The 24,151-nt window shown below is 36.7% G+C and overlaps 2 protein-coding genes across 2 annotated transcripts; both read right to left on the bottom strand.

Annotated features, from left to right (window-relative positions):
• Positions 1-3,035: 3,035 nt before the first annotated feature.
• LOC133780507 (ubiquitin carboxyl-terminal hydrolase 9-like) lies at positions 3,036-4,701 on the bottom strand. The gene is made up of 3 exons (XM_062220207.1): positions 3,977-4,701; positions 3,740-3,880; positions 3,036-3,378 (listed from the first exon to the last, which is right to left on the bottom strand). Exons 1-3 carry the CDS (start codon positions 4,003-4,005, stop codon positions 3,093-3,095), a joined length of 456 nt encoding a protein of 151 aa, XP_062076191.1. The 5' UTR covers positions 4,006-4,701; the 3' UTR covers positions 3,036-3,092.
• Positions 4,702-6,042: 1,341 nt separating this feature from the next.
• LOC133779309 (uncharacterized) lies at positions 6,043-9,872 on the bottom strand. The gene is made up of 15 exons (XM_062219285.1): positions 9,822-9,872; positions 9,582-9,646; positions 9,249-9,305; positions 8,916-8,988; positions 8,726-8,812; positions 8,531-8,648; positions 8,302-8,426; positions 7,977-8,018; positions 7,866-7,874; positions 7,516-7,735; positions 7,290-7,429; positions 6,923-6,991; positions 6,746-6,805; positions 6,577-6,648; positions 6,043-6,246 (listed from the first exon to the last, which is right to left on the bottom strand). The coding sequence occupies exons 1-14, from the start codon at positions 9,870-9,872 to the stop codon at positions 6,577-6,579; spliced, it is 1,188 nt and encodes a 395-aa protein (XP_062075269.1). The 3' UTR covers positions 6,043-6,246.
• Positions 9,873-24,151: the final 14,279 nt, after the last annotated feature.

Below are 24,151 nucleotides of genomic sequence, written 5' to 3'. Positions count from 1 at the left end.
AGGTTACTATAGACGGTTTTTAGAGGGCTTCTCGAAGATAGCAGCACCGATGACAGAATTGACAAGAAAGAATTTGATGTTTATCTGGTTAGACAAGTGCGAAGACAAGCGACGACTTATTACAGCACCAGTGTTGAGTCTTCCTTCGGGGAAAGGGAAGTTTGTTGTTTACTGTGATGCATCAAGGTTGGGCTTAGGCTGTGTGTTGAAGGTTGTAGCTTATGCATCACGGCAGTTGAAGGAGTATGAGCAACGGTATCCTACCCATGATTTGGAGCTGGCAGCAGTGGTTTTTGCACTTAAGATTTGGCAACACTACCTGTATGGAGAGAATTGCAAAGTATACACTGACCCTAAGAGCCTGAAGTATTTCTTTACACAGAAGGACATGAATATGAGACAGAGGCGTTGGTTGGAGTTGGTAAAGGATTATGATTGTGATATTCTTTACCATCTGGGGAAAGCCAATGTGGTGGCGGATGCATTGAGCCGTAGAGGTCCAGGTCAGCTGTATAGTTCTATTCAGCTCTCAAGGGAGTTAGCTGATGAGATGGTTGGAGCAGGGATAAAGTTGGTGGTAGGACAGTTTGCTAATATTACTCTGTAGTCAACCTTGCTAGAGCGGATTAGAGAAGGGCAGTTGGCAGACGCTCAGTTACAGAGGGTTAGAGAGGATGTTTTAGCGGGAGTAGCTAAGGATTATTCTGTTTCTGAGGTTGGATTACTTCGATATCAGGGGCGGATTTGTGTTCCAGATGATGAGGGGATTAGACGAGAAATACTAGATGAGTCTCATACGACACCGTACTCACTTCATCCGGGTACCACGAAGATGTATCAGGATCTACGAACTTTGTATTGGTGGCCCGTGATGAAGAAGGATGTGGTAAAGTACGTTGCCAGATGCTTAACCTGTCAGCAGGTGAAAGCTGAGCACCAGCGACCAGCAGGGTTGCTTCACCCTTTGGGTATTCCTGAATGGAAATGGGAGGACATTACTATGGACTTTGTGGGAGGTTTACCCAGGACAGTGGGGCTTCATGATTCGGTGTGGGTGATAGTGGATAGATACACCAAGTCAGCCAATTTTCTTCCAGTGAGGTCGACATTTACTGTGGATCAGTACGATGAGTTGTATGTGAGGGAGATCGTACGTCTCCATGGGGTTCCTAAGTCTATAGTGTTAGACCAGGATCCTATCTTCACTTCTAAGTTTTGGGGTGGTTTACAGAAGGCTTTGGGGACTCAGTTGAAGTTCAGTACAACCTTTCATCCTCAGACTGATGGACAGTCTGAGAGGACGATCCAGGTATTGGAGGATATGCTCATAGCATGTGTGATTTATTTTAAGGGTTCATGGAGTAAGTATCTTCCGTTGATTGAATTTTCATATAACAATAGTTATCAATCAACGATTGGAGTGGCTCCCTATGAGTTGTTGTATGGGAGGAAGTGTAGGTCACCCATTCATTGGGATGAGATGGGTGAGAGGAGATATTTGGGGCCAGATATGGTTCAGAGGACAAGTGAAGCTATAGAGAAGATCCGGGCTAGGATGCTCGCATCTCAGAGTAGACAGAAAAGCTACGCTGATCCTAAGCGTAGGGATGTGGAGTTCCAAGTTGGGGACCACGTCTTTCTCCGTGTTTCACCATTGCGAGGGGTGAGGAGGTTTTGAAAGAAGGGCAAGATAAGCCCTAGATTCATTGGACCATTCGAGATCCTGGAAAGGGTTGGTTAGGTGGCTTACAGGTTAGCTTTGCTACCATCGTTATCTGGAGTTCATGACGTATTCCATGTCTCCATGCTTCGGGAGTATGTCTCAGATGTGACTCATGTGTTGAGGTACAAAGATTTGGAGTTACAGGCAGATTTGGCTTATGAGGAGCAACCAGTTCAGATCTTGGATCGAAAAGATAAAGTATTGCGGAATAAGACGATTCCTCTTGCTAAAGTGCTGTGGAGGAATAGTAAGGTCGAGGAGGCGATCTGGGAGCTTGAGACAGCGATGCGGGATCGGTATCCCGAGTTGTTCAGGTAAATTTTGAGGACGAAATTCTCATTGGGAGGGGATAGTTGTAACGACCCAAATTTGCTAATAAGGCTTAAGGGCCTTGATTAGTGTGCCTGGAGGGCATAATGGGAATTATTTGTGATTATAATGAGTAAGATGCATGATTAAGATTTAAAGCATGTTATATGACTATTTGAATATTTGTGATGCATGACTATGTGTATTAGCATGCATGTAGGTCCCGCTTAGGTTAGAAGGGCATAATCATAATTTTGGCCAATATGGGCATAACTGCTTTGATATATGTGATAATTGTTGAGACCACATTATTATTGCCGATGCTGCTGCCGTTACTGCTGCCGCTGCTGCTCACTACAAGAAAAAATGCTTTTAATAACACCAAAAATGTGTTATCAAAACCTACGATAACACTTTCTGATGTGTTAAGACAAACTATGTTATCGTAGGTCAGGGTACTTTACATAACACTTTATCAGTGTTATACAGATGTGTTATTGTACTGTCAACGACAACACAATTTCTGTGTTATTTTAATATATAGATAAGTGTTGAATTATGTTATTTATAGTCGATACTATAACACTTTTTTTGTATTATATTACACTTTAGTATAACACTTTTTTTGTGTTATACTACACTTTACTATAACACAGTTTTTGTGTTATACTATACTTTAGTATAACACATTTTTTGTTTTATACTAAGTGTTATATAATAAAGTTTCCATAACATAATTCTTTGCATAAAAAGGGTTATTGTAATATATATTATAACTCATTTTTCGTATTATTGTTATATTTAGATATATTTAAATTCTCATTATATATTTGATTTATATTACACTAATTTATTCTATTATATTTTAATTTTTTTTATATAATTAAAATTAACTTTCTAATATATACTAGCATTATCAAATGAACTTGATTTTCAAATAGCAAAAAATAAGAACATTCTACATTGAATTAACAATCCACAATTTAATTTAAAATATGCAACATTGTCATCAACAACAAAATATTCTTTAAGTATTCAAGGAGTCTAAAATTTACTACTTTCAACACAGAAATAACGCTTCGCTGGATTTTTCCTCTACTTCTGTATCATCCATTGACAGGTTCTTAGAATTGTAGTTGTTTGATGGTTCTTCAATAACCTCTTTTTCAAATCCATTTTCCTTACCATTCTGGAGCTTAACTGAAGGACGCGTTCTCTTCAAAGGTGACAACAATCTAGTAACACCGGCTTCAACATTGGCTCCACATATTGGCTCTTTTAAATAAGTAACAAAAGGGGTACCGATAAGCTTTCCCTGACAACCCTTAACACTGTCTGACGGGCACCTGAAAAATCCAACTATCTAAGTTAAGAAATCCAGCAGAAGTCTAACAAGCAGTCTGCGTAGTGATCCAAGACATAAAATGACTAGGATACAAAAAATTAAAACACATTTCTCAAAAGCAGATAATATAGCCAGTATTATCCAGTTAACACTTGACTTGGAGCACTTGAACTTTATTCATACGGACTTCAGCTTCTTAATGAACAAGTAGCCAATAATTATTTTAATTGATACTATAATCCCTTTCTGAAATTACTTAGTTAAAGCTATTTTTCAATAGATGGATTGGCAACACCGGTTTGTACATCACATGTTTACCAGTGCTATTTACCAATTACATAAGGATAGGGATGCAAGCTTACTTTTCATGTGGTCGATGAATTATTTCAACTCTGGATCTTCCCACGACGTTTTTAGAAAGTCTATAAGTGGTCATCCTCCTTAATTGGAGCCAATAGCTCTGAGGGGTTTTCCAAATATCAAAAAATCTTATGTTCATAAACCTAGCAATCAAAATTACAGTTACTCAACCACTAGAACTAAAATTAAGGGAATAAATAAAATAAATTGTAGCAGATATCAATGGAAACCAAATTTACCTCTGCAAGCAGAAGAATCTCATCAACATTCAAGCAACAAGCAACAAGCAGTACTTAGTTGTTCACTAAGATCTTTACAGCAACCTTGCTTTAGCAAACTAACAGTGTATAGCATAGGAAGACCACTTCCATCGCCATAAAACACAGTCACGGTTATTTGCCGAGTTGCAGTTGAAGGTAGCGGCAACGACAAATACATGAAGGGATCAAAAGTGATTGAAATCTTTCCACATGCTGGGCAAACCAGTGTCGACTTATATTGACCTTGACCATTAACATATAAACATTGTAAGAGAAGAAAATACTTTCGTACCAGTACAGGAAAAAATAAATGCTTATGGTTCAAGGAAAGAAGAAATATAGCTTTCAAGAAAGAAGACTTTAATTCCCACTCACCTGGCAAACATCCACTATCAATGAGTCATTCCGGGCCCTGTGATTTTGCAAATGGTGAAGATCCAATGCCTACATCAATCTGCAAAATAGACAGTTAAGCTGTCATTTTCTACAATTTAGTATCCCATAGAGAAAAAAAAAAAAAGAGGTTTGCAAATTATCATATTACTTCAGTAGCCAAAGGGCAAAAGTAAATGTTTCTGTAAAACTGAAAACTTAACTTCTTTTTATTTAGTGTAACAATAAAAATAATTAAAGAAATAAATAATACTTAACGTGACATCTAGGCAAGTAAGATGTTTGACAAAAGAAAGTATTAAAAAAAGAAATACCCTGAACTATTAAAAAAGAAAGTAATCACTATAGATTACTTGGACAAAAGAAAGATGAAACAATTAAAATATTATCTATTATTAAAAACAGTCAACAATATTCATAAGAACTGATTAGCCTAAAAAATTATAGAGGTATGTTGACTTACAAGACCCAGTCTTGGATACTTGCCTAAAATATGCCAAAAGGTACCTAACATAGTGACGTGGTGTGCTCAAAATATAATGATATATTATTATGGCCAATTTACCGTTAAAGAGGGTGACACAATTCAATATAAGCAATCACTTGTTACGGTTATTTCAGACATTATGAAAGGTAAAATCAGACTTGATGCCTATGAAGGAATGGAAATAATGGCAAAAAAAAATTCCAATAATGTAAACCAAAAAATAAGATGTAATACTCTGTTTTGTCTTTAGAAAACATAGCCCCCCAAAAAAACTCAACAATGAAGGCTGGAAATAGACAAAAATCAGCAACAAAGACTTTGAAGAAACTAACCTAGAATAGAGCCAAGCTCTGACACATGACTCATTCAGATCTCTCTAAGTGTCTCTGTCTAATTGTAAATACATGATATGTGTGCATGCTATGCAGAAATGTAGATCATGTTAGGCTAATTCTAGTTAAAACCTGGTTCATGTCAACAACAGCTGCATATCTTCCAACTAACAGTGAAAATATACTAATCAATTTAATTGATGAAGAACAGAGAAATAACAGTCTTTACAAAAACTACAAAAAATCATGATTAAAATGCAATGCAATAAATACAATATGTTAATAATACTCTGGAACTTTGACTCTTTTATCTATGAAAGAGAGCTAAGTAAAACCTCCAATTATAGCACCTAGTATCTTAATCAACAAGAATGTGCAGATTTTTTTATAAAATAAACAGGGCTTATAATCAATAACCAAAACAGAGTGTTAGTGGCACCACACATATGAGAACATAATTTATAAGAAAGAAAGTTTCATGCACCTTTAAACAAAAATACAAATTTCAAGCCATGCTAAATCAAGGTAATTTCAGCAGCAAAAAAAATTGTCAAGCTAATTAATAAGTACTATTATAGCAAACTGAATTGAGACAGTTGAACTAAGTACATGCTCAACAATTGATGCTTACTATAAAAACTGTAAAATGGAATGGAGGTAAGATCAATGCAGCTTGAGAATAAATTGAATCAATACCATAACATATCTATATGAGTCGTATGTTTCAATGCGTCAAGAAACAGAAGCACACAGGATAATAACTTCATGTATGCTTCCATGAGATGGAATAAAGACTTGAAAATAAACCGCAAAGATCTTCAACTTCCATATATTTAACTATACAATGATATATAAAGTAGCACAGTGTGTGATTCAAATATCTCTTATCAAATTTAAGTATTAGAGATTTAGAATACCCTCTTAATGAAGTCACGTCCGTTAGAATCTGTGTAGAATGTTCCATTAGTCTTTAAGGCTGTTGTAATTTGAGTAGTGATTTCTTTTCCTATGCTATCATCCACAGGTATAGGTCCAATCTAAAAATAGAATACCATAATCAGCAAACAGTAAATTCACAACTATATATATATATGAAAAACAAAGTTAACAGAATTCTCTGTGCTCTTGGTAGATCAATTTCAGAAGTTAACTTACAGTAAACTCAACTTCAGCGTGCTCCTTTTCCTTGAATACCCTAGTAATCTGTGCTTACATTTGGGTTTGTTACTGAAATTATAAGGAATAATGTCCCTAGGTTGAGAACACAATTCCAAACATGTTATCTAATCATTCCTACCCAATTACAGTTTGATATATCAAGTCTAAAACAACTGTATGATCTTGTTATATTTGGAGCAGCAAATCACCTAAGATATCCATGGATTGAGCCGTTGGTGTACTTCATCCAGTACCGGACCTCGAACCATAGTTAGAGAAGCCTGGAACATAGGAGTGTTACCTTTAGGTACTCAATTCTATAAATTGACAGTTCATGATCATTTAAAAATTTTACACAAATTAAACGACTTTAGTTACCTGGCTATCGGATTTGATTGGAAATGTGCCATTTGGACGAAAGACATATGCTCCAGAAGCCTTCAACAGAAAATACAACACCACATTGATAACAGCTAAAACTACTCTAAACAATAGAAGTAATCTAGGAATTGACAAAGCATAGTAAATGTTTTAAGTGCATAGATAATTCACTACCTGTGGATCTTTATCAGTTCCATCGTTTCCACTGTAATAACTGTATGACTGTTCTGCAGATGCTGTAATCTTCAATAGGAACATAACATAGTAAACACATCACCATCTTTGTCCATCAATATAGAATTTTATAAAACCATGAGCAAATACATGAATGTACAAGGAAATTGGAAACCAAAAAAAGAAAAAGAGGAAAAAGATTAGCATCACTGTCCATGACATGTCTATGAGATAAATTACCCATATGTGTTAATTTTGAATTAAGATTGAATATTAGAAGATACATAAAAAAAACTCCATACAAAAACAAACCATATAAAATGAAGTGGAAAAGGTACTGGGAAACTAAATCTTCAACATAGCATACCAAATTTCTGTTGTTAGCATAGTGTGAAAGCTTTCCATCACGAGCTGAATAAATTAGCTTCAAAATTCCTTGTCCAACTTCTATAGTGTTGTCTATACTTTCTTCTGACATGTACACAGAAGAAATGGCTACACTAGAGCCTGTAAAGTAGAGCAATAATAAGATTATCAGGTCTAACTTGGAGAGCTCTTATATGTAACACCTTAAACATTACAATATGGCCAACCTGTTTGTTTAGTGGTAGAAATTATGTAAGTGCTGAAACCAATTGGCGGTACTGACACTGTAAATGCAAGCCAATATTTAATTGTTTCTCTCGGAGATTCACCCAAATATGCTCTCACATAATAATTTCTAACACTAAAAGTGGCATTCAATATAGGAAGAATTTGGGCTTCAACTTTCTTCCCACTAGAATCCTGAACACTAATTCTGTCAGTGGAAACCTACATAAGGTCAAAACTCACAAGTGAGAAGGAAAATATTGTAAACCTAATGACAACTTTCCTTTTGAAAGTTTTCAACTCCAGAGCTTGAATCTGGTTGTGTCAAGTATGCTAAAGAAGAGGAAACCACCTTCTCAGCCTACAAAAAAAAAAGTAAACAGAAATGATTCATATGAAATTTAATACATAAAAAATATTTTGAAGTTAACTTGGTTGTTGAAAATATGCACCTCCTTGTAGCCCAAAGAAAGTCTCTGAGTCCCCCCTCTTGCACCTGCATCGACTGAAGTAAAGGATTGTTTACTACTAAGGATGACGTTTAATTTCTGAATGGTAACAATCTTCCACATGCAGCAGTCTATTTAACATAGTTTCCAGAACCTCAACATTTCAAATGCTGATTCACTAGTCTTCTATTGCATTTGCAGAAAAGAAAACCAGACTACTTTACATGTTTTAGCCAAAGAAACTATTAAACTAGGCCTAAGAGATGGGCATTCTAAACTCAAATCATTAAGAATCAAGTCAAGTTCTTAACGTTGTCAAATGACTAATGAAATCCAAACCTGTGTGCATAGAAGTATGTATTGCTGCAATGCATGGCTGTTGAAAAGGTGCTCCATTACTGGACATGTTGTGATAAAGTTATGACCAATATCATTGTAATTCACATGGAAAGAAGCATTTAGACCTGCAAATGAGAATTAGAAAGTAAAAGAATAAATATCACAACCTAACAAATGAAAAAAGCTCAAGTACAGGTACCATAACTTATACTCTGCTAAATTGGCCTACCTCCCTGTTCAGGTATATCAGATACTGTGGAAGTGCTGCAACGTCCAACATCATTTGGCCTCACCAGTTGTTCATCAATAAATGAACCGAATCTTCGTAATAATGCAAAAGAACCTCCCTGGTCAGTGTGCTTTTCGTTAACCCCATTATAGTCCTGAAGGAATTGTAAAAAATGTGAAAAAGACAGAAAATGACCTGCCAAAAGGAATAGCATCCATCAACCAATTTATTGGTTCTCCCTTGAAATCCACACTCCCTTCCTTGACAAAATACCAGCCAATCCTAATAAAATAGGAAACATCATTCAAACACAGTAAAAAGTAAGATCAAGAATAATATTGCAATGGCTAGGTACTAAGAATGACAAGAAGACTACATATCTTACAATTAAACGAGACAAGTCCAAACGATGGACCTCATTGATCAAAATCATTGTAGCCAACCCACAAAAGGTGTACCTAATGTACATCAAAGATATGCAACAATATCAGATATCCATAATTTAAGTTTCATTTCATTTGAATTGAATTAACAATGACAATAATTCACCTTATTGCTCATAATCAGGGAGCATTTGAACACCTAAATACCACAGAAGTAAACCTTACCACTTAGCACATACCACTAGAAGATGTTATTGATATATTATAGCCAATAGATTCTACAAAGATAACTTCATAGCAAAAACAAAACATAAAGTAGCGTGCTAAAAACATACCCACCATGAGCTTCAGAGTTAGGTTCTCCACCAATGCCACCTTCGCAAGTCTGACAGCTGCAGATTGACACCGCATAGGGAAGCTTTAATTATTTATAGAAATCAACAACTATATATAAGATGATTTCTGCAATTCATAATATTACTCCTATCATAATACAATATCACAATGTAAAAGACTTAACAGTGGAATCAAATGCATGCACAAGGGATGCTATAAAACATAATCTGGATGAGAATTGGGAACAATGTTTCACAAGACAAACAGCTCCTGAGTAGATGACGAGCATGCTTTGGAGCCGATTTATATTGAGAAGAGCAATCAAGACCAACCTTAATATGTAATTTCCAACATTCTGAACTAGTTCATCATCCAAAATGTTCAAAATACTTGCAACCTGGTAGAATAAGACTTTCATAATGATAATCATAAACTAAGCTACTTACAAAAATTAGAGTATACTGTACTGAGCATAAAGATTAAACAACCATTTGGGTTAATTTCACATAAGTGAATTAGGATGGAATACACATTGACGTGCTTGTATCACAAAGACAAGCACAGAGACTTACTGAAATGGCAGTATAGCAGGCCCAAACATCAATTTCTCCACCATCATGCATCCTGATGAATACATCCAAAAATGTTAAGAATTATGATGTAACGATGTTAAATTTTCAACATATAACATATATAAACCTTCCAAGAAAAAAAAATGGGTAAAGACATAATTCCTTGTTATATGCTAAAGCTTCTACATATAAACCTTTTTCCAAGAAGTTAAAAGGATGGGGAAATTATTTGTTATTTAAAATATCACAAAACATTGATTGAGGCCTAGAAGTGCAGATTCGTATAGATCATAACACCAAAATATCCTTTCATACAAATAAAAAAATTAAGATTGAGTGATAGAGAAAAGAAATTTGGAATGGCTTGGAAAAATACAGTTCAAAATACCAAATGCATCTCGTACAAGCCAGTTTAGAAGCATTAAAAATGAATTTCTCACATAAAGTGACACATTTTCTAATTTCAAACTACACACAATTGGACGTGATCTCATACCTGAAACCCCCACTTGGTTATTTCATCCGCTGCAGAAACATGTATAATGTACTTCTGAAAAATATTAAGACAAACTGAGTTCAATCATTTCAAAAAGGCAACCTTATGTATAAAAATAAGTATCACAAAATAGAAGTATAAACTGACCACCTATTGATTGAAGACAAAGCTTCATGACCACCGATAGTAATAAGTGAATTGACAGCTGCATAAGTTGTTGCAAGATGTGGCATCTGAAAGAAACAATGATTGAATTGAATATTGACACCGCCCTCAGATCAAAAAAAAATTACTAATATTATATTTGTATGTATACAAATACAACTTGATAAGTATGAGCTGATAAAGAATCAATTGCTCTCCTCACATCAAACGTTAAACAATTACAATTTGTAATGCCGACACAAGATATAATCTTAAGACTGGCTAAGCCACCTAGCCTCATACTACACTATTTTACATGCCATCATCTATTAAAGAGCCCATTAACATACCAAACCAGAACAACAAAATAAACATTGAGTGAGAAAAATGCAAAGAAAAAAGCTCAAACTAGAGCCATAATCATAGAGACTGAGTTCAGTTGGAAATTAAATATGATTTTTCAAGAGAATGCGAGTGAGGACGAGAGCTTAAGGATTGCAAAACATAGGTAGAGTGAGAGTATGAGAGACAATTAAATTTGCAATACAAACAACCAGAAACTAACACAAGGATTCACCATTTGTATCGGCTAAATCCAAAGAATAACAAAGAAAACTAGAGAAAATATATAGAACAAGGATCTCCCTATATGTCTCCTTGGTTTTACTAAGACCATCCTTAAAGACTTCTATAATACCACTTCGCGATTGAGACCTCCACACATCCTCAACCCTGAGCCAAACAAAAAATTCTAATAACAACTAATTTTTTTACAAGATTATTAGTTTATTAAAGACAAGAAGAGCAAATAAAAATTAAGGTTACTTAAGTTGTTTCTTCATTCATATATGGTCTAATAGAATAAGTAAATATGTAGAAATTTTCATGAGATTATTATTTGATTCATATTTACTTGTAAGAGCAACATGAAAACAGTAAAGGTGCCTAATTTGTGTACCTGAGAATGAGTGAAATAGCTCGTGGGTTTGAGGTATTTCTCAGAATAGAAGAGGCTCCTCCATTGATAGAGCAAAGGAGAACTTGGTACAAAGAGAGGGCTGACCTGCAAGAGCAAGCTACGGGACCTGCAAGACTGAAGAAATGCAGATTAGAAATGAAGAAGAAATGCCAGAAGAAATGCAGATTAGAAACAAACTGCAAGAGCAAGCTACGAACGGACCACGAACGGAAACCGAGAGACCAAGAGAGAGACCGAGCCTACTGGAAACCGAGAGAGATAGACCACGAACGGAGAAAGACAAAGACCGATTGAAGATTGAAGGGAACGGGAGACCAGGAAGGGGAAGAACGATTGAAGATTGAGGAAATGGGTATAGGGGGAAATGGGTACACGGGTTGAAAAAAGTTCAGTAAAAAAAAGTTCAGTAAAAAAAAGCTAAGTATTTTGGCGGTTCCTTATTTTAAGTTGTCGCCTGAAGTTTTTTTCACCTACAATAACTCTTTTTCAATTCTATTATAATCATGTGTTATGGTAATAGGTATTTGGTGTAGTGGCTGCTGCTGCTGCTACTACTACTACCACTGCTACAACTATTACCACTACTACCTCTTCTACCACTATTACCACTACTACCACTACTACCACTACTACGCGTACTACTCCTACTACTACTATTACTACCACTACACTACCACTACACTACTACTACTACTACTGCTATTGCGACTGCTACTGCTACTGCTACAGCTACTGCTACTTCTACTGCTACTGCTACTGCTACTGCTACTGCTACTGCTATTTCTACTTCTACTGCTACTGCTACTACTACTTCTACTGCTACTTCTACTCCTACTCCTACTGCCACAGCTACCGCCACTACGACTGCTACTGCTACTGCTACTGCTACTGCCACTGCCACTGCCACTGCCACTGCCACTGCCACTGCCACTGCCACTGCCACTGCCACTCCCACTACCACTCCCACTACCTCTCCCACTGCCACTCCCACTGCCACTCCCACTGCCACTGCCACTACCATTGCCACTACCACTACCACCGCTACTGCAACTGCCACCGCTAATGTTACCGCTACTACTGCTACCGCTACTGGTACTGGTACTGCTACCACTACCATTACCACTACCACTACCACTACCATTGCCACTGCCACTACCAGTACTACTGCCACCGCTACTGCCACCGCCACCGCTACTGCGACTGCCACCATTACTTCGACTGCCTTTGCTACTACAACTGCCACCATTACTTCGACTGCCTTTGCTACTACGACTGCCACCGCTACCGCTACTGCCACCGCTACTGCTACCGCTACTTCTACTGCTACTGCTACTGCTGCTGCTACTGCTACTGCTACTGCTACTCCTACTGCTACTGCTACAACTACTGCTACTACTACTACTACTGCTACTACTACTACTACTGCTACTACTACCACTACTACTACTACTACAACTACCACTACTACTGCCACTACCATTACTACCACTACTACTACTACTACTATCTAGCTAGGCTATGTAAACATTCTGGGATTGTACAATTCTCCCCTACTACACAGAATTTTGTCCCCGAAATTTACTTACCAAACAATTCTGGATACCGTGCTAACATGTCCTCCTCCAACTCCCACGTCCTTCCATAAAGTAGCTCGTAGGGTGCCATCCTGATCGTTGACTGGTAGCTATTGTTGTAGGAGAATTCTTTCAATGGCAAATACTTACTCCATGATACTTTGAAATCAAGTACACAAGCGCACAACATATCTTCTAAAATATGTATGGTACGCTCGGACTGACCATCTATTTAAGGATGAAATGTTGTACTAAGACTTAACTTGGTACCCATAGCTTGTTGCAAGCTTCCCCAAAATCTCGATGTAAACACCGATCCTCTATCAGACACTATAGTCTTAGGGATTCCATTTAATCTTACTATTTCTTGGACATAAATGTCTGTGTATTGATCTGTTGTATACGTAGTCTTGACAGGCAAGAAATGAGCTGACTTGGTTAGTTTATCTATTACTACCCAAGCTGAATCGTGCTGCTTATTTGTTCGTGGCAAACCCATCACGAAATCCATGGCTATGTCGTCCCGTTGCCATTCTGGAATACTAAGTGGTTGCAATAAGCCTGCAGGGTGCTTATGTTCTGCTTTCACTTGCCGGCATACTACGCACTTATACACATACTTCGCTACATCATTCTTCATTCCTGGCCACAAATACATTGCCTTAAGATCTTGATTCATCTTAGTCTACCCTAGGTGAACTGAGTATGGGGTATTGTACGCTTCTTCCAAAATCTTCAACTTAATCCCTTGATCATTCGGCACGCATACCCGATCCTTATATCTTAAGAATCCTTGTCTTGATATCGAGAAATCTGTGGCCTTGCCTTCTTTAAATGCATCCATATGTGCCACTAATGTGTCATCATGCCCTTGCTCAATCTGTATATCTTCTAACCAACTTGACTGGATGGATAAGTTAGCCCGTTTACCAATGACTACTTCTATTCCGACATTAATCAGCTCCTACTGCAGCGACTTTTCTATTTCAGTTAATGCTGCTATATTTCCATAACTCTTCCTACTTAGTTCATCAGCAACTACGTATGCTTTTCTCGGGTGGTATAGAATTTTGTAGTCATAATCCTTCACTAATTCTAACCACATGTGCTACCTCATGTTAAGCTCTTTTTGTGTGAAGAAATACTTTAAGCTTTTGTGGTTCATATAAATCTCACACCGTTCTCCATAAAGATAATGGCGCCAGATTTTCAATGCAAAGACCACTGCTGCTAACTCCATATTATGTGTTGGATAGCTTTGCTCGTACTCCTCCAGCTTCCTTGAGGCGTAGGCTATCACCTTGTCATTCTGCATCAGCACACAACCCAATCCTTGTTTTGACGCATCACAGTAGACTACAAACTTGTCGTTGGGTGTCAGTACACAAAGTACTGGTGCTGAGCATAGCTTATCCTTAAGCAACTGGAAGCTCTCTTCACACTTATCAGTCCAGTTGAATCTTTGCTATTTCCAGGTCAGGTTGGTGAGTGGAGTGGCTATCTTAGAAAATCGCTCTACAAACCTCCGATAATAACCTGCTAATCCCAAAAAACTCATTACCTCAGACGCGTTCTTTGGTCTTGGTCAATCCTTCCCAGCCTCTACCTTAGATGGGTCTATAGCAAATCCTTCGTCGGATACTATGTGGCCGAGGAACGCTACTTGCGAAAGCCAAAATTCGCACTTTTTGAACTTAGCGTAAAGTTGATGCTCCTTTAGTCATAAAAAGATCAACCTTAAATATTCCTCGTGCTCGTCTTCGTCCTTTGAGTACACCAAGATATCGTCGATAAACACTACGATGAATTTGTCCAAATAATCCTTGAAGACCCTATTCATTAAATCAATAAATGCAGCTGGAGCGTTGGTAAGACCAAAAGACATAACTAGAAACTCATAATGTCCACAACGAGTTCTAAAAGTTGTCTTAGGAATACCCTCTTCCCGTACCTTGAGCTGGTGATACCCGGACCGTAGATCGATCTTTGAAATCACGGTTGCTCCTCGGAGTTGATCAAACAAGTCGTCAATCCGGGGTAGAGGGTACTTATTCTTAATTGTTACCTTATTCAGCTCGTGGTAATCTATGCACATCTGCATGCTTCTGTCCTTCTTCTTCATAAATCGAATCGGTGCTCCCCATGGCGAATGGCTCGTTCTAATAAAACCCAAGTCTAAGAGTTTTTGTAGCTGCGTCTTTAACTCCTTGAGTTCGGTAGGTGCTATCTGGTATGGTGCCTTGGAGATATGCTCGGTGCCTGTTGACGGTAAGAACTCGTCAACGATTGATGGTTAGAAAACTTCAATCTCTATACTATAAGAAGCTATGAATTAGATAGAAAGAACTCTAAACAACAGGAGAAAACTCAGGCAAGCATGAGAACCAGAAGCATATATTTCATAAGTCTCGTTTTTACATTCAGTTTTCCAACCCCTTAGCCTGAGGGGTTGGAGCCTATTTATAGGGGGGGGGGGGCTCTATTGGCCCAGGATACAAACAAGTCCCAGACCACAGGGACGTACACAGGTACTCTGATAGTGTAGTGGCCCAGGGCGTAGTGGTGTCTACCCTGATGGTGTCAGAGTCGTGGCCCAGGACAAAGTACTGTCGGCTCTGGCGTATGGTCTGGGGTGTCCAAGTGGTACCACTACGCTTCGTACAGGTCCGTACCGCCACTACTCCTCAGACGCAGATCATAGGGTCGCGCCTCTGTTCTTTCCATAATCGTACACCCCGTGTCAGCGCACGTGTTCCATACTCGGTTGTCCTCATCAATTCCCGTTCAATGCTCCATGTTCGTTAGACATATCAACAAGGTTCCCCCAAGTGATGTCGTGCCTATGCCAAGGAGGCTTCAACCTATGCATGTCCTAAGAAGTCAAGGTGCCAAGGGTCAGGGCCGGCCTATGCGGATCGCATAGACACGAGGCCAGCAGCAAGAGAGACGTGGGAAGGCCACACCCTCGCATAGCGAGGCTGGCCTTTTGTCCTCAGGTATGGGCATGGCACAGGCGTCGCAACAAGGTAGCACCCTCGCATAGCGAGGCTGCCTCTTTCTCCTTCCAGGTGCAGCGTCGCGAGGCTAGGAGCACGGATGCCACGACAAAGCCCCCACCCTCGCATAGCGAGGCTGACATTCTCCCTCCGAGTGTAGGCGAGGCTTGATGCCTGATGGAACGGGGCGCATGCGGACGACTAGTTGGGGACCCTCGCATAGCGAGGGTGAAGTTCGGATGGGCACTTGGCCGAGGGCCCTCGCCTAGTGAAGGTGTCTCGTAGTATGGAGCTTCATCTGTGAATAGAATTTTCAAGGAGAAATTTCCACACTTACAGTGCCCGGTACTAGTTCGATTGTAAAGTCAATTTCCTGAGTTGGCGGCAACCCTAGTAAGTCGTCAGGAAATACTTCTGGGAATTCTTTTACAATGCAAATGTCTCCAAATTTTAGTGGTCTTTCCCTTACCACATCCGTGACGCTGGCTAAGAATTCTTGACATCCTTTTTCTTTCATCCTCTGAGCTTTGAGAGATGAAATAAGCGGTGTGCGTAGTCCTAAAAATTGTCCCATAAAGCATAGTCTCTGACCGTCAGGAGTCTCGAACGTCGCTTTCTTGCGTCTACAGTCAATGGTTGCGCCATGCATTGCTAGCCAATCCATGCCTAGTATCACATCAAAGTCTTTGATCTCTAGTTCTATCAGGTCTCCTTCTAGTTCTACGTCCTCAATTTTGATTGGTACGCCTCCGTACTATCCGTGATGATAGGACTATTTTGCCCTAAGGCAACTCTGTTATAAACCTAGTTCTAAATCTTTCACAAGGTTTGTCTAATTTCTCTATCATTCCTAACGAGATGTACGACTGAGTGGCTCCTGAATCAAATAATACTGAACATAATTTATTGAGGATAGAAATCTGACCTATGACCACTTTATTGCTAGCATCAGCTTCTCCCTGGGTTAAAGCAATGACTCTGGCAGGAACCATCTTATTGTCTCTTTTCTCTTCTGGCTTGAGCTGGGGACATTCTTTCTTTCGATGACCTTCCTGACCACAGTTGTAGCATCCCTTGGTGTTTGAACGGCACTCACCAGGATGTTTCTTTTGGCACTTAGCACATTGCGAGTATTGTACATAACCCGACTTATTGCCTCCATTGTTTGTTCGTGCTCTTTTATCGTTGTCGGATTGCTTGCTGTCAGAAGCCTTCTTTTCTGACCATTATTGTTTCTAGACTGATGGTTGTTGTGGTTGTTGTTTCGACCATTTTGAGGTTGACTCTGCTGCTTAGGTTCTGGCTTACTGGCCCCTTCCTTACTAACATTCGCCTGAAGCCTTTCTACTTTTATTGTCGTTTCTAGAAAATCGGCATAAGTAGTATTTCCCATGTTTAAGTCCTCTAACGAACTTGGTAACCCTCAGAAAGTCTGTTGGAACCAACTCTAGTGCAAACTTGGTTAATTAGTCGAATTACCGAGCATACTTTGCTACCGTCAAGTTTCCCTGCTTCAGACTAGCAAAATCCTCGACCCTTGTAGCGATGACTGCCGAGTTGTAGTACTTTTTGTGGAACAGCTCCACAAATCTGGTCCATGTCATGGTGGTGGCGTTGTGAGTTTGCTGAACTAAGTCCCACCATATTCTAGCATCTTTCTTAAGCAGAGACAAAATGTAGGATATGCGGTCCACGTTGCCGAGATTCATGTGCGCTAGGATTGGCTCTACATTTCTGAGCCACTTTTCCGCCTCGAAGGGGTCTGTTGTCCCTTCAAAGTTTGGAGTGTGTTGCTTATGAAACCGTTCGTAGATTGGCTCCATGTGCTAAGCTGGGTAGGGCACATAGCTCGCCATTGGCTATCCCCTATACGGACCTACTTGTTGGGGTGTTGGATCCATTTGCTGAGGCTGTTGTTGCGGCGGGGGCGGAGGCTGAGTCTGAGTCTGTTGTCGCTATTGCTGCAGTAATTCCTCAACTTGCTATCGTAGTCTGGCGATTTCTGCAGTGTTATCAACCATTGGCGTTGGTGCAGTTCGGTTAGTAGCAGCATTGGTAGCATGCGCTCCCCTTCTATGAATTGGAGGGGCTTCATTAGTCTCAGGAGCAACGCTGGAGGCATTGATATTGGTGCGTGCAGACCTTCTGAGTGACATCTTCAGCAGAGTTCTAACAGTCTAGAAAAATATGTTAGAACTTACCCTAATTGGCTCTAAAACAAAAAATTACCCTAATTAGCTCTAAAACAAAACTTAATCTAAGCAAACATAACTCGGACCTATTAATTATGATTTCTTATGAAAAAAATTTATATAAGCCTTCTTTATCATTAGGGTGTGCTTCTATACTTAGAAAAATAAGCCATCTTTATTATTTTCTAAGTGTGTTTCTAATAATCCTATATGACTTAATTCTCAAGCTCGAAACTCATCGTTGTTCCAAAGTTAACCATATTGAGGGAGCACTTTGATCAGTAAAATCGTTCCCACTACTATGGCCCCCCTATCTCTCAATATAGAATCTGGTCCATTGATTCGTATCCACCCTCACCAAACTTGGTCATTATTTATTAAATTTATTATTTATTATGATTCTAAAAAAAATCAAACTCATACATGTAATTCAAAAATGACAATGATATTTATTTGGAAAAAGGTTTTCACTAAGTAAAATCATAAATCTAGTAGCTATGAGATATTATTTTCTCATACTTAGGTTCACCTATAAGATGGAATTCAAATTCTCAAATGAGAAAAAAAATAGAATCATTACGAATCTTTCCAGAGGAAATTTTGAGGCTCACAATAATGATGATTATGAGGAGATAGATGATGATATGTTAGATGAAGGGGAAAATAGGATAGATGTTATATGCTTGTATGTTATGATATGTTATGTTATAATATGTTATGTTATGATATGTTATGTTATAATATGTTATTTATGAATATGTCTTGTAGTCCTTGGGGCTATTGTCTCCCATATTTCTTCTAAAGCTGCAATTACAATAGGATAATCTTTAAAAAGTCTAATCACTAAAACATATTGCTCTGTTGCTCTCATCATGATTTGTTTAGTTGTTTGGAGGTGACCTATCTCATGGTGGAATAAGAGTAATCTCCCAGTGATTCTTTCTAGCACTCCTACTATATTTCTTGGCTCTCTAATTCTTTTCAAAGTCTTAATGGTTTAGATATCCTCATAGGTTAAGGTTCCATCCATTCTTAACTGAAAAAATAAGGTTAAGCACATAAACATAATAACTATAACATAAACACTTACCTTGGCGGTTAGATTCAGAGCTTGAGCGTGTGTATCAAGGAGAACTTCATGCAAATGGACCGTTTCTCTGATACCAACTATAATAACCCAACTATTTATAAGACCTTGGACCATTAAAACTACTAGACATAGCTACTACTTTTGGAGAAAACATAAGCAATAATCATAACTTTATTAAAACTCTAAAATAATTATTGTATCAATAACATAAATTATAAATTATAATGTAATATGGCATGGGTACCCATTGTTTGTAAAACATAAAACATAATTTTAAATAAATTGTTCAAAAAGTAAATGCGAAATTACAAAAGAAACATAATTCAAAAGACTAAATAAACGTCATCCTCGATCGACACGCAGTCCACTCAGTCCATCCATCCTTAACACACAAGCCAAGCTACCAAGAATCATTTCGCCTCCATAATCACTTTCATGTATCACACTAAAAATAAAGGAGTGAGCCCTATGCCCAGCAAGGAAAAATCTACTAACAACATATATCATAAATGAAAAGCATAAGACTATATCATAACCACATACTATAAAACATATATCACAACTCTAACCCATGATCATGGTATTCTTGGGGTTTGCTATCTAAGCAACTATAAGCCCCAAGGACTATAAGACATATTCATAAGTATCATAACATAACATATCATAACATAACATATTATAACATAACATATCATAACATATAAGCATATAACATCTATCCTATTTTCCTTACCAAAAGTCAAGATATTTGGAAACAAGAACGAGATTTAGAAACTCCTATAAAACAATAGTAGAAAAGGGTGAGAATCTTTAAGAATAAAGATGAATATGGGAACTAAACCATCAAGAAGAAACTTACCAAGAAAGACCTTAAGTTTCAAGAACTTAAATACCTAATCAATAACAAGAGTTAGAATCTGAATACAAGAAATTAAAGAAAACTAAAGAATTATAAAGAACTGGACTTAAAGAATAGGAATACCTTGAATGACCTTATGAATTGGTCTAAACCTCAATACTGAAATCACACTATTTCTCACTTCCCAAATGTTTATACAATCTTAGAATAATAAAGCTTTGACCCAAAACCCAAGTGTATCTCTCTATAGTAACACTAGCACCTTGGAGGCTCTGGTCAAATGCTTGAAGAATGATGAAAATGGCTGAGCACTAGGTCCTATTTATAGAGTTCAAGGAGTAAAACTATCTCCTTTTAATTTGAATAAATAAATGATTATAAAATGAAAAGGATTTTAATTTTCGTTCAACTAACACCCAGAACTCGGTCAAAATCGTTCAAAAGCAAGTCTAAGTGGTTAAGGGTATTTTTAAAATTCAAAAAATCAAACTTCCAAAACTATACCCATGGAGCCGATATATCGCCCACCCTAGGCGATATATCACCTCCCTTAGTATTCCCGAGGCTTATTCGATTGTTCAAGCAAAGTCGACGTGTTTTCCGTATCTTCTGTTAGGCGATATATCGGCCCTTATGCTGCAATATATCGGCATACTTAGATATATTAAACACGTATTTGCACTTCTTCAACATAGTTTGAATTGGATAAACAGCTTTGACTGAGTCATAATACGATCCTAACAGCTACTGGAAGGATCTAGAGCTTCTAGATCTTTCTTTTATTAAAACTATTCATCAAAATACATAACTCCTTAATAATCATGATTATGACAAGTGTCATGCTCTTATTGGCTCTATCTAAACCTTAGGTTATAATAAATAATATATCAATGACCAGCAATATTAATCAAACCTTAGGTTATAATTAATATTCTTAAACTATAGGATAAATTTATAAAATCCATAACTGTTGCTATGAATTTCCAACTAAGTCCCGGCTTGAACCAAAATCCACGGTAACTAACATACTACTAACTAATACTACTACTACTACTACTACTACTACTACTACTACTACTACTACTACTACTACTACTAATAATAATAATAATAATAATAATACTACTACTATATAGCTAGGCTAAGTAAACATTCTGGGACTCTACATAACAAGTTAGAACCTCGGCCCTAATCTAATCCAAATTGAGAAATAATTCCAAATGCATTCACTAATTTGGATGCCATTTGCATCATCATGTTTTTTTTTCATGTAAATCATATATTCGCCATATTAATATATGATAACCTAGAACATTTTTCTAAAATTGAGTTTGTACAGAGATAATGATAAGAACATTTACATTATTGTGCAGCGAAATGATTGAGTCCTTCCTAGACTAGGGTGGGAAATTCTCAACACATGAGACAGATACAAAGAAAAGAAAAGAAAATAATATTCAGGCTTAGAAAAGGACTTATGCTATAGAGAGAATCTAAAAACTACTAGATCTTCTTATCTTCTCATAAACAAGTGTGTTTTCAACTCTCACTTAGCACCCCTTTTATAGACTGAATTAGGCCATTTATTTTAATTAAAAAATCAATAAAACAATAGGCAATTATCAGCCCTAGGTCGAAATTATCATGGGCTTTAGGCCCATGAAATTTCTCTTTTAATTATAAGCCCATTGGACTTAAAATCAAGGCCTGTATTATTTTCTATTGATTAATTAATTAAGTAAATATTTAAATCCTTTATCAAATTAATTATTTATAATTTGAACCTTGATTTAAACTTATTATTAATTTAGACACTAATTTATCTTAATTAATGAATCTGCCCTAATTTCTCTTTTCTTCTCTAAATTACGTAACTATGTGAATCTATTCAAGATTGACCTGGTCAAGTTTGATAAGGCTAATTGATAATTAAATCAATTAATTGAGACTATCTAGATGATTTTATCTAAGGTACAGTGGGGACCATGGGCATATAAAATCAAGCTCCAATAAGTTATCATAAATCTAACAAATAAATTTACTAACTTATTAATTCTCATGACTCCACTAAAGACTCGCAATTGCACTCTTGAATTCATAGAACGCTCTATAAGCAAAATAGATATGTTATTAATTATCCACTGTTACAACCATAATTGTCATTCAATCTTCGATAAACGATCTATAATGAGATGGGACTAAAATATTGTTTCACCCCTCATTGTATTTTATCCTTAAAACACTCAGTTCTTAGTAAATGATATTTCAGTAAACAAATATTAATTATTGAAATGAGATCTCTATCATTTAGCACATTGAACAAAACTAAAAGGAAACCATCGTTTCACTATGATTAATACTCCCACTCAATTATACTACCAAGTTCCCAAGATGTAAGTATGGGCTAGTCCGTAGGGTAAGCTGGTAACGAACAAGTCAAAGAACTCAAATAATACAATCAGTTAGAATACTAACCACTCAGAATTGAGATTGAATTGACCTACGGTCAACTATAAGATATGACTAGAATAGATAATAACATTATGTTTACTTATCCTTAGTTAATTTAAACCCCATTTATAAAAAAAAAATATTATTAATTGATTAAAAAAAAGTGATATTTTTCAAAATTTAACCAATTTTAAATTTTAATATCAATATCTTAACTGTTTTAAAAAAATTATATATATTGTGTTGTTACAACTATAAGCAAATATTTTAACCATTTAAAATAAATATTAATAGTTATAACAACCTTAAAATATCTTAAAACAATTAAACAAATTCAAATATCCATAAAAATATCTAACTAACAAACTTCAAATAATTTAAATATTAAAAACTATAGAATAAACAAATATTAATATTTTCAAATAAAAATAACAAGTATTGAAAAGAAAATATCATGAATATCTGATATCTTAATTATAATATTTTAATATATTAAAAGAATTAAAATTAAATATTTATCCTATTTTTAAATTTAAATTTGAATATTTGTAGAAAATATCTAATTTTTAAATATCAAACAACAAAAATATCTTATTTTTAAAAGATAAAATAAATATGATATTTTGGGTTTGAGATATAAAAATCAATTTCACAATTTTATATAAAAGAAAAATTAAAAATTTGGGATGAACAATACCCAAAACTGGTACTGTTCACCGTGGTCGAGTTGCTGAAGAGTCGAGCCTGGTGTGTGCACACGGAGTGGGCTAGCTGTCGAGGTTGCGCATGCGGAGCTGTGCACACTGGAGGGGTGATGCGCGCATGCGCGTGCGCAGATTGGTGTGATGCGCGCATGCACGTGTGCGACTACCAATTAGGCAAAAAACATTAGTGCAATTTTTTAAAACCAAAACCATTTCTAATTAATTTTTACCATGTATTACACAAAACAAATCATTTATAAAAGTTAATGGCATAGAAAACCAAACAAAATAATTTAAAATTGCTAATAATCACATAAAATTCAATATGCTTCATAAAAACGTGAAATCCATTCAATTACTCAACACATCAAATAATTCAATTTTAACAAGTTCATGAATGAAAATAATGATTACCAAAGTGTTTGAGGCCAGTTGTTGGGAAAACTTATACAAGATCATGTATATTTTTATGTAAATCATATATTAAACATATTAATATAAGACAGCCTAGAACATGTTTCTAATATTGAATTTATACAGAGATAATGATAATAACACTTACATTATTGTGCAACGGAATGATTAAGTTCTTCCTTCGGTTTCTCTAACCCTTGTATCCTTTATATCGCAGAGTACCACGGAGAAACTGAACCATTCATCAATTTTCTTCACAACCTTCCAAAGTTTCCCTAGAATCACCTAGACTAGGGTGGGCAATTCTCAACACATGAGATAGATACAGTGAGTAGAAGAGAAAAGAATATTGAGGCTTAGAAAATGACTGATGTGTAGAGAGAACTAAAACCTACTAGATCTTCCAATCTTCTCAGAAACAAGTGTGTTTT

This window comes from Humulus lupulus, chromosome 5 (assembly GCF_963169125.1).
Source record: "Humulus lupulus chromosome 5, drHumLupu1.1, whole genome shotgun sequence".
In the NCBI taxonomy this organism is placed as follows: domain Eukaryota; kingdom Viridiplantae; phylum Streptophyta; class Magnoliopsida; order Rosales; family Cannabaceae; genus Humulus; species Humulus lupulus.
Note: the sequence above shows the minus strand (reverse complement) of the source record. Positions and strands in the feature narration are given on the sequence as shown.